General features: G+C 42.9%; 1 protein-coding gene across 6 annotated transcripts in view; it reads left to right on the top strand.

Moving 5' to 3' along the window:
• The window catches only part of ZNF462 (zinc finger protein 462), an 89,611-nt gene that overhangs the window by 22,815 nt on the left and 50,756 nt on the right, over positions 1 to 16,040 (top strand). For all 6 annotated transcript variants that reach the window (XM_042028136.1, XM_042028133.1, XM_042028137.1 and 3 more), the window contains exon 2: positions 15,419 to 15,669. In XM_042028136.1, the coding sequence (XP_041884070.1) occupies positions 15,450 to 15,669 (220 nt within the window). In that variant the 5' untranslated portion in view covers positions 15,419 to 15,449. The remainder of the gene's footprint in view (positions 1 to 15,418; positions 15,670 to 16,040) is intronic.

Below are 16,040 nucleotides of genomic sequence, written 5' to 3'. Positions count from 1 at the left end.
CACACGCACAACACATATGCAGGACCTTGGCTGGCCACGGTTGTATCAGTTATAGAGCCCTGAGCAGCAGACAATGAGAACCAAAAAGGGAGTCTTGTTCCTCAAAAAGAAAGAGGAAGAAATATCAGGGCTTCTGTAGCCTCAGATGCCAGTTTCTGGTGTGCATGGGAGGCCCCTCAGCAGCAGCAGCAGCAGGTTGAGGGACAGACAGCTGCCAGTCATTCCTGGTGATGTTTGCTGTAGGCCCTTCCCGGCACTCCCTTCTCTCTCCCTCATTTTCTCTGCCCTACTGAGTAAGGGGTCTGGGCTGAGCAGTCTTTTTTGAGAATGTGCTCCTTTCTTAAGTGAGAAAAGCAGTGGCTTTTACTTCATGCTGAGTGCTGAGTGATGGGGATGCCAGACACCTTCAGAAGAAAGGGAGGACCAACTATTTTGGCTTCAGACCCATATCACTGGCATGTTTATCTGTTGGACTGTAGAAATAGCAGATGATCAGATCATCTTTCTAGAAGACCTGGAGGATGAGAGGCATACAGAGGAGATAGTGGATAGACCAGGAAGAATAATTTGTGACAGAAAAGCAGAAAGGTGCAGTTTAATGCCAGGAACACAGCTTGGAAAGTGAGGCAAATTATCTTAGAAAGGAATGGTCTTTTGAAAGAAAAGGTGACTCTACTCAGACAAACAAGTCTAGGAACCTAGGAGGATACAATTCTTCATTAATTATGAATGTGGAGAGGGATGAAGACAGTGAAAGACTTAACCCTTTTTTGCCTGCTTCCCCAAAGTGCTGATCTCACACCAACTCCCAGGCTCTGCGTGGCAACTGTGAGCTGGGCTGACCAGGGTGGGAAGCCAGAGTTCCTCCAGGGTGTGAAGCAGCAGGGGTTGTCCTTCTCTGGGGTGACACTGTCAGAGACTGAGTGCCGCAGGCACCTGTGCACAGCCCGTGTGCCACCTCAGGTGTGCTGGAAGATTGGAGCCCATGCTTTCTACTGCATGGTGTGCCCAGATGTACCTTGCAAATGCAAACTGAGTTTTTTAGCCAGGTGTCTTCCAGCTGCACCAAGAATCTTTGTGTATCTCAGTTGACAGCTACAGGCAGGGAAAATAAACACCCAAAGAAGAGGTGTTTTCCCTCATCTCTGCCCAGGCAAAGTAGCAGTCACAGCTGCCCATGACACACTTGGCTTTTGGCAGAGCTCAGGCTGGTTCTGCTCTGCAGACACAGGATGAAGCATGCTCAGTGTGCTTCCTTCAGCAGGAATGCCAGCAGTATCTTGGATTACTACAGAGGCTGCTCTGTGCCTGTAAGCTCCTTTTGCAGAGTTTGGGTTCACATTAAACAGGATCAGGAGTCCTTGGTAGGCTGCACATGGCTCTGAGCACAGAGTCTTTTGGAAAGATGTATTTTCTTAGACACCAGACTCTCAGTATGGAACACTTATTTTGTTGAAAAACTACATTTTCAAAAAAACCACAGTACCTTCACATGCTGGCTGAACATAGGCCGAAGGTGATGTGTAGCCTAAAGGTTTTGTAGGATGTGATTCTCTTACAACCTAAGCATTTTTGCAAGAAATCCATAAAATACCTGTATCTTGCTTGTGGTGACGTACAAACAATGAAGGATAGGTGCCAACTGTCAGCATGTGAAAACTAATTGCTTGGTTTGCTGTCATAAATTTTGACAGCCAGGGTGGAGTGGAAGTGTGCACATGCTTTGTGGCTCCAGCTAGCATGAGTGAAAGAGAGGTCTGATTAAATCAAACTTCCTCTTCCATGGTCTTGAATATCTCCTGCTTAAAAAAAGACATTGAAGAAGACCCAGAGAGTTCCTCTTGCAGATATCCTTTATAAAGGAGACTCTCTTTGATGACTGCTAGTAAGTATTGATGGAGTTTTGTCCAGATATTTGCTAGAACAGAATTAATATTATTTTGCTGATTATTTAGAAGAGTTTGGGAATAGAGTAGAAAGGCTCAGCAGTTTGGGCAAAGTCCTATTAAAACAAAAGCCTATCAGCTCACTGAGAATTTCAGTTTTTTCTAGATGCCAGCCCTGAAAACCAAATATCCTTCCTCACCCTCAAATAAAGCCCTCCTGAAAAAACAGGCCAGTGTTTTTTCCAAGTCCCTCCTCCACTGCAATGTCAAGTATTATGAGGGTTAGACCATGTTCACCAGCCCCGAACTTTGTCTCCACTGGTATTCTTCTCTGCAGCTCTGCAGACATTTTGCCGAGTTGACCTAAATTCTTCAGCAAAAGGCCTGGATTCTGTGCAGAAAGGTGGAAATGGCAACTCCAGTTAGAAAGTAAACACAAAGATAAATAAAGAGCATCAGTTGTACCCTTGTGTGTGGTGTTTTGATTTACCCTTGCTTCTGGAATTTTAACTTCTGCTCTGCTGGGGAGCTTTTTCATTTCTTCCTCTTGTGGGAAGTTAGCACTGGGATTCCAGGGACAGGAAGGTAGCATGGCCTAACAAGCAAGCACTGGAGTCTGGAAAGCCACTTTGTGCTGCTGGCTGTGCCACAGACCAGCTGTGTGACCTGGAGCCAGGCTGCTGCACTTCTTTGTGGTTCTCCACTACCAGGTAAAGGAAGAAGTTTTTTTTGTGGTGCAGACTCACTCAACTCGCTTTTCACACAGACAGAGCCCACCAACAAGTGTGGCCTGAACTGCATGAGTCAAAGAAATAGGTTGTGGTTGGATGGAATAGACTGTCAGTATTGCTGCCTGAAATACTTAAATCTGCCTTTTTGTTTCTTATGTGCAGTTTAAAATTGTGAGCCCTCAGATTTCGTTTTGAATTTAAAGCCATTTGAAAAACAGGGGGATACTTCAGTCTTTGCTCTGTCTGGCAGCAAGTGACTTCTGCTGACTTTAATGACTTGTCTGTGATAAATGAATGGAAACCTGAAACATATGATCCTGTCTTTTGTCATGCTCCAGTGTTCCATAAACAGCAGAAGGGAAAATGAAATCTGCGCAGAACTGATTGTACACTTCTCCCATAGACACATTGTCAATGAGGTCATAAATTAATGTGGAACTTTGACTCTGCGTGCATTCCTGCAAACAAGAACCCACGCCTGAATGAATGCTTGTTGCTAGAAATGAATAAAAAAAAAGGCGCAAATGCCTTTTATTCAAATGACTTTTAAAACGGAAAAAAGTCCAGCGTGGACTGCAAACCGCATTACATTCTTTTTTCTCTTCCTTAGTGTTCAAGGATGTTGGCTAAAAACAAATCAAATGTCTCGGAATACCCTTTCTATGAATTCTGGTGTCATCAGGTTCATGTATGGCTCTTTTGGGATGAAAGGAACGGGGAGGAGATCCACCTGACTGACTGGCAAGTGGTGTTGCTGAAAGCTGTGTCTGAAGAGCTGTTCACTTAGCTGGACTCCTAATGAAATGAGAATGTGCTGTTTATATATGTGATTGTCCTTGTCTCCTCTCCATTTGTAAATGAAAATATGTACCCTGTCCCTTTCAACCACCATAAAACTTTTTTTTTTTTAAACAGTTAAGTTTAACATATGTCTTTATACTTTAGGTTTTGTTTTCTGGTTTTTTTTGGCTTGTTTGTTTTTGTTTCTTGCTTGCTTGTTTCCATCTTTATTCCTTCAATAAGAAGAAAATAGAATTCTTTATGTGGTTCTGCTTTGAACTTAATCCTGCTTTATTTTAAAAGTTCCTTGAGCTGGAGGATTCAATGGCATTCGATCTTCTGGAAGTACTTATATGTACGTCTTGGAAAAGCAGTAAGTTGGGAAGGTTTTAAGTGCCTTCCCTTTAAGTCAAACCTTGGTTCCTTTTTTTTAAGTGGCTCTACAATAATCAGTAAAGATAATAGGAATTATGTACCCCTTTGCTTTGGAACTGGGAATGCAGTAGAGGTGTCTTTGCCATTATCATAGGTGAATTTACTTTCTCTTTGTTGAAATCACTGGGAGCCAGTGCTTTCAGAACATTACTTCTGAACTTTCCAGATTAAAAGGCAAGCTGTATTGCATAATTTTGTTTGTATCTCATCAGGTTGAAGGTTCTGCTTGGTTTACAGATGGATTTTACACCACCATAGGACTTGAATCTTCTGAGTTTCTTTTGCATATTTGTAAACCTTTTTTTTTTCTTTTCCATCTTTATTAGCTTAAAATATCTTAGCCGCTTCTATCCACTCTTGCATGCAGAGTAAATGTCAAGGTTTTCCAAGCCATGGAGTTATTTAGACAGAGGCACTGCAGTTCCAAACAGCCTTTTTTGGTCCCAAAGCACGTCTGGCTCTGGGTACAGCCTCACCTGTGTGCCTGCTCACACACATGGCTGGGTGTGATGTGCAGGATGAACCTGAGGATCTGCTCCACACTCACACAGGCAGACACTGGGTTGTGTTTCTCTGTTCTGGCCGTGGAGCTGCTGGCAGCCCAGATGATCTGTCTGCTTCATTCCAGAGAGGGAATATTCCTGGAGCAGCTTCTCCCTCAGGTGCTCTCTAAAGCGAGTGTGCTGGTGGGGGGAGAGGAGAACTGACCTGCTGCCCACCCTGCTTCTCTGAAGCCAAGTGTGGGTGGCCTTCTAGTTGTTGCCAAAAGCAGAATACTTGTCCTGAAGAGCCACTGTCCCACCAATTTTCAATAATGTAACTGCATTTGCAACAAAATAAGGGTTTTTCTGAGGACAGGTCCTATTAGAAGACCATTTATTGGCTGTTTATTTAATGCTTCTCCTGAGGCTTCTCTTTATTGCTTATTATGCACCAAACCAAAATCCTGACAAAGCCTGAGCTGCCACTGGGCTGCCTTTTCTTGAATTTGTCTAAGAATCTTGATGGGGTTTTAAGTGCATTTTGTTTTTTCCTAATTGGAAAAGGTCCAAATTTTTACTAGGGACATACATTAAGTGCTTTCTAAAAAGTCCTGACACCTTGAATTTACCCAAGAATTCTCTTAGGCCAGGAAAACTCAAAATCTCTTCCAGTCTCTTCTTGCCTGTTACAAAAATAAAATACTTGAGTGCAGATTCCAGGTTACTCAGTTGTTGTTGGGTGGGTTTGTTAGGTTTTTTTTTTATCCCAAGAGATACTTTTTATGTTGATAAACTAGTCTTGAATTGAACTTTCCTTGTGGCAAGAGACCTTGGGGGCTATATATGTAGTTTGGCAATTGTTTACATATTCTGGAGCCAAGTTTTGGCAGCCACTTTCTCTTTTATCAGATTTCATCCCCCGTATCTTTAAGGTTAATTGAGAATGGCTCTTCAAGACGAGTCATCTTTATGACGGGGACTGACGATTTTGTTCTAAAATTGGATTTTGTTACCTTCCTAGATGAATTTAAATGCCTGAAGACAATGCTGAGTTTAAGTCGTTAAATGCAAAGCATTTGCAACAGCTGAAAAAAAAATAAGGTGTTGTGTAATGGACTTGCAGAAGAGAAAAAAACTCCTAAGAGTTCTGTAATGGCTACATACTTGCACGGATTGTAGCTTTTGAAGGATGCAGTTGCTTATAATCACAGCCCTTATTACAAAGAAAGTCTTAGTTATTTTTTATTTGTTATGATCCATTTCCTGTTTGAGTATTTCTTAGGAGGAAGAAAAAGAAATTGGATCTCAGTGGCTGACCCTCAAACAGCTTATTTAAAGTAAAAAAAGGATTAAAGTAGGGCAGAAGAACTCCATTACGAGCTTCAACCTCTTACCATTTTTGATACAACCAAGTTTTAATAGCAGATTTCTCCTTAATTTGAATGCATCTGCAGTAGTCAGGGGCAAGAGATGTTTATTACTGGAAAGAATTGAAATAAGGTTAACAAGAGGTTGGTTGTGTTATTTGTTTTTCTTTTTGGATGGGAGATTGTTCTTAATTATTACCTGCATAACAAAGTTTGGGTTTTTTTAATATTCAGGGAATAACAGCTTTTTCCTGGTTTTAATCTAATAGTTTCTAATTCCTCTTTGATTAAAACACTTTCTGGCTGGAGAACTTTCATTAACTGTGGTGGATTCACAAATGTTGTGATCCGTAATCCCAGGATCACCCTTTCCCCCCATCGTGAACTGCACTGTAGACACTTGGTATCTTCTAGGGCACATCTGCCATCTATGTATCACATTAATGATTATGATTATGAGCCAGAGTGCTATTTTAAGTATTTTGTAGTTGATTTTTGTATTATTACACAACAACTGCAAAAATTTGATTCCTGGAAGGAGTAAGTGGGTGGAAATGGGGGCTGAAGGGGGGACAAAAAGGAGCAAGTTTCTCATTTGGACCCAGGATATTGCATTCATAGTGCATCTCAACATGTAAGTCGACTCTTATCTACAGCTGAGGTTGTTTGGGACAAAGTATTTTGGGCAATACATTAGCAGCAACTTGTCCTCCTTTTCTGCATCATCCCATCTCATCCATCAGTGGCAGCACCAGCATCTTGCTGCCACTACCACAAAACAGACAGAGGACCTTCACCTTCTCAGGTGGAAAAGATCTCTTGGGAGGGGCTGGCAGGGAAAAAGGTGGCAGCCTAATGGTAATCACTGGTCTGAGATTTGTCAAGTGCTGGAAAAGTGTGTGCTCTTTTACCTGGGGCAGAGATGCTGGCTGCCATACTGCGTGTGAGTCAGTGGGCAAATAAAACTGTGTATTCTGTCTGGTATTATAAATGGGTCAGTGATGGATTTGTATTACCTGAGGAAATGAACTGGCGGACAGAGAAGCTTCTGCTTGCTGCCCTGCAAATGTCAAATATAGCAGAAAGCTTGGGGGAAGGGAAGGGATAGCTGGAGACAAAGGCAGTGTTAAAATAGCTAGGGTGTCAGTGGAGCTCCTCAAACAAACGTGCTTCTGAGGGGTAGGCTGGGAGAGCTGAACAATCTTCAGACTTCGTTAATCAGCATTTTCTTATCCTCCAGCAGGGTTTCAGCAGTGGATCTTGCTTTATAATTGGAGTCATGCACGAGGTGGGTTTTAGTTTGCATGAGGTGATGTGCTGTTGCACTCAGCTTTGCTTGCTGGTACAGAACATGACTTCTGGTGCTTCAGTTTTGTGGGGTTAAAACCATTCCTCTGAATGTCCTTTTCCATCCCCTCCACAAGCTCTCTTGTACTTTTAAAGTACCTCTGGAGCATGTAAGATCTCTGGATGGACTGAGGGAGAGGGCTCCTTACTTCCAAGGGTCCTTACTCAGCTGAGCTCTTATGGGTGATGAAAGACGGGCAGAGGGCTGTGGCTTCCTTGGATCTGATCCAGGCAATGTTCCTTTGGTTCCCAACTGCCCCTGTGAACTTCTCTTAGCGAGTCTTGAATGACCAAACAGGGTAATGGGGTGCCAAATTAGGGAAATGATCCCTGGCTGGAAGATTACTCCTCTCACCAGCCAAGTTCAATCTCTGTCACCACAGCTACATCAGGTCCGGTTCAGTTTCTGCACTTAAAGGAGGAACGTGAGTCCAGGAAAGCAACTTTTCACATCCATCTTTCAAGCTAGTGATACTGTGGCTTTATTTGGCATCACATTTTTTCAGTAGCAGGCCCAAAGCAGAGCTTTGCCCTTTGCATTTGTGGTTTCTGAGTGCTAGTGACTTGATTTTCACCTCTGTGACTACACTGAGTGCCTGTGTGTGTTTTAAACCAGCTGTGTTGGCTGGCCTAATCTCAGATCTTTTAAGATTAAAATTCTGTGGCACCTGAAATAATCCAGCAGTTTCTGTGTTCCCATGGTTTAGCTCTGTCGCCAGTTTATAAAGCTGCATTTAGCCTCTGTAAAAATACCGTGCTTCTTGCAGACTGAGATTTGGTCTTTAAAGTTTGCAGCTCACCAGCCACAGCACTGCCAGTGACCATGGCATGGAGCATGGAGTTCAGGGTGAATGGCAAGATTACTTCTAAAGGCACTAGAGAGTGTTTTAAGGGCATATGGCTAACAGGAGATAATCTCTTTTCTCTTCAGACACGACTTTGTGACTTTGTTCTTTCTGTCCATGGTCCATCAGAGTCTCTGGTGCAAGTTGTCGCATCTGATCTGCTCCTGGCAGGACCCCCTTTAAAACAGCTCTGACTTTTCTTGGCAGGGAAGAGATCTTTGCTGGGGTTGTGCCAAACTGAGGAGCCTGCTCCTCCCCTGCTCCTTCCAGGGTGAGGCTGGTAATGCATCCTTTGTGTAAAAGCTCCTGGAAGGTATTTGCAATGCATGAGAAGGAATTAGGTTGTTTCTGGAGTACCCAGGCACGGTGCTGCCGTGTTCTTCAGCACCACCTACTGACATCTCCCTCTCTCTCTCAACTCCACGCACACCGGGGTTTGCACCTCTTAACTCACAGCAACAGCATTACTTGAGGTGATTAACAATACACTCTTGGCTGGAAATTAGAAACCCCAGACCCAGCGCATTCAGTTCCATTGTGCCATATGGGGAGCACTAATGAGCAGGGTACAAAAGCCAAGCTGCTTGGCTCTGGTGTCTGTTTTCCCCGGCTGGGCCAGCCCACTTGCCCCTTCGACACGTGTGTCTGTGCACAAGAGCGTTGAAGGGCTGGGTTGTGTCAGGGAGGTGGATGACTTGGCTCATGTCCTGTGAGCATTTAGTACAGAAACCAAGTGGCAAAACCACATTTCTATTCTAAAAGTTTTGCCCCATGCTGTTTCATCTCCCTCTTAAACTAGTTTTGTGCAGCAAATTAAGTATCATACTTAATAAGGAAGAAAGTGCTACTCTGACCATCCAGTTGTTCAGATTCTTATATATAATTTTAGTGTCTTTCTGATTTCTGTAGGGATTAATAACTTGCCATGAAAGTAATTCAGAAGATCAGAAGAACTCATCCTAGCCTTGCTTGGAGCAAGAGCATTTAATGTTTGAGAGGCTTTCTCATAAGGGAAGTTCTTTATCCTAAGACTCTGTTGCCTATGCTCTGTATCATGTACTGCCTCACAGCTAAGCCAAAGGAAAGAAAGACAAAAAAAGCCAGAATTGTAATTTGCATGACAGTCTGTCTTTTAATAAGATTGTGGCATTTTATTTGCAATCTGCTTTTATTTCAAAAGTTTGAAGTTTGAAAGTAGCCTTCAGTCATTTGGATGGCCTCCTAATGTATTTTTTTAAACAGAACAGATATATATGTAGACCCCAGGACAGAAAAAAGTAGAAGAAACATTATTTGTGAGAAATGAAGGCGTGATCGGCACGGTAGGTAGCCTGAATCAGTAAAGCCCCAGCAGAAGCAGACAGGTGCCACTGTCTGATTCTCCTTACACACCTTCATCGAAAATCCATGGTGTGCCTTTATCCTGCTAGGGTCTTACAGTGAGATGGCTAATAGGTATTAATACTCCATAATCATGTTTTTCTAGAGTTTTGGATTTTTTGTTTCTTTGTTTTGACTTTTTTCCACCCCCATTTTTTGAGAAGTCATAGTCTTGGGGACCCAGTTGAGTTGATAGCAATGTATGGACTCATTTCATGTCATTTATGTGAGAGGTTCTGTGAATCCTTGTTACTTTCTTGAACTGAAAAAAAAAACCCAGCCATGCTTCTGGCAGCAGTTAGTACCATCTCTTCCATGAGCTTTAAGATTAATGTGGTTTATATTTTTTTTAAAACGTAGAAGATTTTGCAAGGTGTGATAGACTTAGTGTGGTGTCAGGTATGTTAAATGTCTGTATTCAGGAACATAAATAAATATCAACTGTATGGAGATCAACAAAGTTTGCTATCCTATTGTCCATGACAGGGAGATTTCTGAAAAGTCTGGAAGATAATGTACTAAGAATGTGTAGTAGGAATACCTCCTTTCGTGGAATCAGATCTGAAGCCCACTTCAGGTTCAAACACCTTTTCAGGTGGCTGGATAAGGACATTTTTGGAAGAAAATGAGTTTGTGTCTTCTCAGTTTAGATTGTTATTACTACTGATTTGTTATGAATCTCTAATAGTAAAGTTCTTCCTGAAAATACATTAAATTTTGATACATTTTCCCATGTAAGTCAAGGGAAATACTTAGTGGAAGAATGGAATCATAGGTATCAACTAACAAATCTCTTTCACCTTAAGTGTTGAGTTTCAGAATGGAACAAACAACCCCAAACTGGATGTATGGAGATACTGATAATTAAAGCTGTAACAGGTGATAAAATTTTATCATTAATTCCTTTACAAGAAAATATGAACCACAAAGGATGTATATTGCAGAGTTGCAACCCAATTCATGGAGTTCCATCAAAATCCAGTTCTATGAAATTGAAAAGAAAAAAAAAAGTGGAAAAAGAAATGGTCTTTCAGTTTAGTTTATGTTGCTACCAGCTCAGAGAAGTAACTCCAAAGACAGTCCTCAGAGGACCAAGAATTCCAATAGCTTGACTGGAATTCAGTCATTGAAAAAGACCCATGAGTTGAGTAAGTTTGCCTGACTGCAGTTGAGAGCTGAATTTATTTTCTGAATTCTTAATTAATTATGGGGTTTCCTTTCATAAATGAAAGATGAGGCTGGCTTCCTCCAGTTCGAATAGCCTTCTGGTTTCCAGTTTCTCAATGTGTAAGTTTTTGCATTACTCCTATAATTGTATTTGTTCAGTCCTCGTTTTCTCTGTTGTGATCTTACATTATAAAAAGTGTTGAAGAAAAAAAAAAATCAGGGGGGAAAAAAGAAAGTCCCAAATCCAAAGACATCAGAGCAGCAGCTCCACTGTACATGGGCTGAACCTGGCCAGGAGCCCAGGCAGCAGGGCTGAGTTGGAATGTTCTCAGCACAGCTGTAGGCACTGGTATAAAACCCAGCCTTCTCCAGCAAGGAAAAATGCCTGAGGTGTTACTCATGGGAGTTTTGAGAACTTGTCTTATCAAGCAATTACTTGCCAGCAAATTGCAGTTCCATGGTGTTTGGTAGTTAATTTCTGGAAGGGTGCAGAAGGCTGGAAAAACCTCGAGGACCATCTAGTCTAACCATCAACCAGCACTGCCCATGTTCACCCACTAAACCGTGCCCCCAAGGTACCCATCCACACATCTTTTAAATACCTCCAGGGAGGGTGACTCAACCATTTCCCTGGTCCCTGCAAGGGGGAAGAAATTTTCTCTTCAGTTCCACCTTCTCACTGAGTAAAATGAAAGCTGTGTGTGCAATCTGGGTTGTGTGATGTAGGGATGAAGATGCCCCAGATCCTCTGACCAGAGGAAGGGCTGGAGAGCTGGAGATGCCTTTGTTTCACATGCAGTGTTACTAATGCTGAGCTGGAAGCTCACAGAGTGTTGTGTGGTCTGACTGACCTTTTTAGTTGTGGTTGTGCGTGTGCATATTCTTAACTTGTAGAAGCTCTGCTGACTCCATCTCAAAATATAACAGATGGGTAGTCAAACCACAGAAGCTCAATTCTGAGGTCAGTGCCTTGGGCTTCACAATTAATTTTATATTTTGAAGCTTTAAAACCAAACTTAAACATAATGATTTGTACTACTTTGGCTGCTGCCAAATTCTGTAATTACTGTTGTTCAACAAGCACAATTATCTTTTGTTTTGGATTTTTAAAAACCTCGAAATCTAATGCAACTGTGTCTCAGATGTTCTCAGGCATTTATGAGTGTAGAGAAGGATGCTGAAGACAATTTGAGACCACCTTTTGTCTTTAAAATGGTGGCTTTGAGAATCTCTTTTGCCCAATGTTTTGAAAGCTTTTTGCTCATAAGAAAAATGAGAATACCTCCATATTTAAGCATTAAGGCCATGTATTTAAGAAGAGGTTGTAAATGCAAATTAGCCAGACAATGGCATTTTAATAATGTTTCGTGAGGTTAGCATTGCATTAGTAAAAGTATTTTAGAAATCACATATTATTTATAGGCAATGTGGTCTCAAGAGATTGCTTGTGAATATGTTCAAAGGCTTGTGGGATTTATGGATTCATTTAATGGTGGTTTTGTTTGGTTGCTTCGGGTTTTTCTTCCCACACTTCTGCTGTTGAGTTAGTAGATCTGGTAACTCCTGTCTCACTCCACCTCCATTCCCCTCTAAATTTTCTTACTGAAAATGTAAATGGTTATGGAATGTGTTCCCTTAGCTGACCATGATGGAGATGGGAGAACCTTGCTTTGTCTCCTTGGCTTGGAATGTGTCTTGCCAGTGTTTTACCATTGACACCTGAAAACGCTCTTTGCTGGTTGGTAGGTGGGTCTCTCCCGGTGTCACGTCCCATGCGGACAAAAAAGGAAGAAAGATGCACATTGTGTTACAGTTTCTTTTGATATATGAGCTCCAACTGGAAGTTTCTGTTTTTAGCCCTCGTGCAATGACAGGATTTTAAAGAAGAACATGGAAATGGTAGAGCAGAATTCCTTACAGAATGCTTCATCCCACTGTCAGGGTGATGCATGGTGAAAACATCACATTGAAGTCCACTCAGCTGTACCTGATGTTTGTTCCTCACAGGAAGCAGTAAGATTAACCTCTTCTCGGACTTTGTGCTGCCTTTATGGGGCAGACCTTGCTGAGATTCAAGCTGGAACCCGTTAGAGAGTCTCCACCAGTTTTGTAATCACCAGCTATTAATGATACCTCTCAACACAAAGGTTGGTTTAAGCTCGTGTAGACAGCAGCATCCTTAAGGATGCATTCTCCAAGCAGCAGCCTGTGCTGGAGATGAACATGGTGGTGGTTTTCACCTCTTGAAGCTGCCAGGATTGTCTTTTTTTCATATTCTCAGCGTTGGTCTCCCTTCTGGTTTTCTATTTCGTAAGCTGACCTGAAGTTTTCCAAAAGAGACAGAGCTGAGAGCGTTTTGCGGTGATGTTTCTAAAGGGTCTGAAGTTTTCGGGGGTCTGAGAAGGAGGAGGGCTGTGGGAAGGGGGGGGAAGAGTGAGGTTTTTTTGTGTGCGCGTTGTTTTTCATCTCTTCCACACAATGGAGCTTTCAGAGAACCTCTCTTAAAAGGCACAGCTACAGCCTTTGTGTGAAGGGTGTGTCTGCTGGCAGGGTTTGCTGATGCAGACAGGCTGGCTGGTGATTAACAAAGGTCATTAGACTTTGGAATCTGGCAGGGGAGTGGGGTGGTGTGTCTTCTGCGCCAAGCAGGAGAGCTCCCCAGGGACAGGCCCGGCTGGAGGCTCCCCGCCTGCTGTCCCCCCTCACTCCCCCGCGCCTCCTCCTCCTCCTCCTGCTCCTGGGAGGCTCAGCGGTGTATCGCCTCTGCATGTAGGACAGCTTGGACCAGTGTCCTGATGCTGTGAATGCAGCGTTTGTGGAGCGAACCGTCACGTTTTGTCATCCATGGGACAGGGGAACCCAACCCTGAGGAGATGGTTTGGGGAAACCCAAGCCTCTGGTGAAGGAGAGAAGGTGCAGCTTTGAGGAGGGCAGGGGGAGAGCAGCGACACAATTTGGAAGGCAAGCCATGCAGGAGAAAGGGAGATGTGTTCTGGGGGATGGTGATTTTTAAAGCATCACCTAAGGAGGAGGAGTTAAAAAAGGGAAAAAAAAAAAAAAAGGAGAAAAAAAAAAAGGCTGGTGTGCTTGAGCTGAAGCTAAGTGAGGCCATGTTGTGCACAGGCAAGAAGCTCTGAGGCTCTGAGTGCAGGAGTTGTCTGAGCTAAAATGGCTGCTCCCAAAGCTCAGAGGACTAGGGCAGCTTAGTGAGTCTTAAAGCTTCAGTGACGCAGGGGCTCATATCTCTTGAAAGTGTGATAAACACATTCAGCAGAGCTGTGGCTTGTTTGGCTGAGATGAAAGGACTAAGCTTGGGGGATGGGTAGTGAAAACTGGATGATCTGCTTTTCTGTGAAGTGCTCTAAATGCAGGAGTCGTCTGCTCCATGGAAAAATTTGTTTTCAGGTCTAATGGACTGTGCTAAAGGAGACGTGGGGTGGGGCTTCACTGACTGCTGTAATTTGATCCAGAGCAGATAGCAACCTCTTCCACACAATTTGGTCTGGTGCTTGCACATAAAGGCTTGAGTATCTCGATTATTGTAACTTTGTTAGCTGAAAAGAAGCTGGTGCAGCGTTCATTTTCTTTATTGGTGGTGAGAAGGAGTGGGGGGAGAGAAAGCAGACGGTGCAGCCTGCAAAGTAATGCAGGTAAATATGTGGAGAGCCTCTGTGCTCAGACTGTCCGGAATTTGACTTGCTAGAAGTTTATTTTAGCAGGCTATCAGAAGAAGCATTCTTTCATCTAAAATCCTGGTGCAGTACCCTCTGTTGTTTCTGTGCCTTAGTGTTTTGGAGCTTTCTCCTCACTTGGTAGGTTGCTTCCTTCATACTCCACATACAACAGATGCAAGGAATTTAAATTGCTTTGGGCTGCTGTTGTGTCTTGGGCTGCTGAAATGCTCGATTTGTCATCCTTTTCCGGCACATGCATAGAAGCCTAGAGAGGCAATTGCTGTATTAGCACAGGAAGGTAGCTCTTGTGTCTAAGCACTGCACAGGGTAGGAGGGTCTAAGTCTTTTGTTTGGCTTGTGCTTTGTGTCTCCTGTCCTTCATGGCAGTGCAGCCCTCTGTTGCAGGATTAATTGTCACGAGCTGAACCACCATCCTTCACTGTATTTTATGTTGCTTTATACTTGAAGGTATGCAGGGTTTTTGGATAAATCAAGGAAGTCATAATGGCTCTTGAGTCTTTGTAACTCATGTTTCCATTGTACTTTTTCGGTATGGTTATTCCCGTTGCTGTCCTTTTCTTCCTCTGGCTGTCTCCATCTCACAGACTGCTAAGGCACAAAGGTCTTGTCCCTAGAATAGACTGAAATGAAACTGTAAACATTTTAACAAGAGTGGAGGTACCCTTAAAAGCTTGGTGGAAGTACAGCAGAGGAAAGTATTCTGCCTTGGGTTGGTGTCACTGCATCTAACCTTGCTGTTAGGTCTAGGTTTTCCACCAATATCAGGACTGATAGGATGCTGTGAAGGAAGGCAGATTTCTCCCTGTGAAAGCTTTTGATGTATGGTAGTGAATGATGCAGGAGTCGTCAACTTCCCGGAAGGTTAGGGTGTGTCTCCTGAAGGCAGAAGCTCCTGTCTTCTGTTGGTAAATTCCAGTGCATGACAGGGAGTGATGTGCCATTTCTCTTCACATGGGCTGTGGTCTTTGAACAGGACCAAGTTCTGAATAACAGCCCTATGTAATGGAAAAGCCAAGAGGACAGAGTCCACTGGATCAGTAGTCACTTGTCAGAGATTCGACTGTTCGTGGAGTTGAGTCAGCAGCTTGTGAGCTACCAGATAGGACTTCTTGTGGATCTGAGTAGACGCTTCTTAATAGGTTAAGGAAAGGTTGAGTTTCACGCTGCTGTGTTTGTGGAATCTCTGCAAATGACTGAGTCATCAGAAGCTTGGTGTTACCTTGGTGTTTCCAGGATTTGTTCCAAAAGCACTGCTGTAAACTCATATCTTTCTTCTTGTTTCCTTCCCCTGTGTTTCTTGCAGATTTTTCTAATGTAAAAGATCATCCTGAACCATGGAGGTCCTGCAGTGTGATGGCTGCGATTTTCGAGCTCCATCTTACGAAGACCTAAAAGCTCACATTCAGGATGTTCACACTGCTTTTCTGCAGCCAACTGATGTCTCTGAGGAGAGTCCTACCCAGCCAAGGTCTGGTTCCCTCAATGCTAGCAACCAGACCGAGGTTGAATTTTCTTCTGTAAAGGATGAATTCGCAATTGCAGATGACATAGCAGGTAAATCTCAACTCCAAGACTGGTCTCAACTCTGAGATCTGAGCTCTTACCCCCTATTTTACATTTGTCTTATTTCAATATGTTTTCGTTTCTGCCTTTAATGTGGTTTAAAAATTTGCATTATGTCAGCAAAGCAGGTATCTAGCATCAGCCATACTGGTTCTGACCATGGCTTTTTTTTTTTCCCCCCTGCAAATGTAAGCATGGAAGATGGTTTTATTTCCCAGCTTCTTTTCATGGGGTTCTGCATACTGATTTTTCATTTTCAGCTTCTCATGGTTGTTCTTCACTACCATGAATCTCCTCAAAATTTTCAACTTTTGTTAGTGTACTAGTTTTATTTTTTCCCCCAAGAAGGTAGTTTTGGTAAT

Source organism: Corvus kubaryi, unplaced genomic scaffold (genome assembly GCF_017639235.1).
Source record: "Corvus kubaryi isolate FWS band 111438036 unplaced genomic scaffold, C.kubaryi_AGA036_p1.0 37302, whole genome shotgun sequence".
Lineage (NCBI taxonomy): Eukaryota > Metazoa > Chordata > Aves > Passeriformes > Corvidae > Corvus > Corvus kubaryi.
Note: the sequence above shows the minus strand (reverse complement) of the source record. Positions and strands in the feature narration are given on the sequence as shown.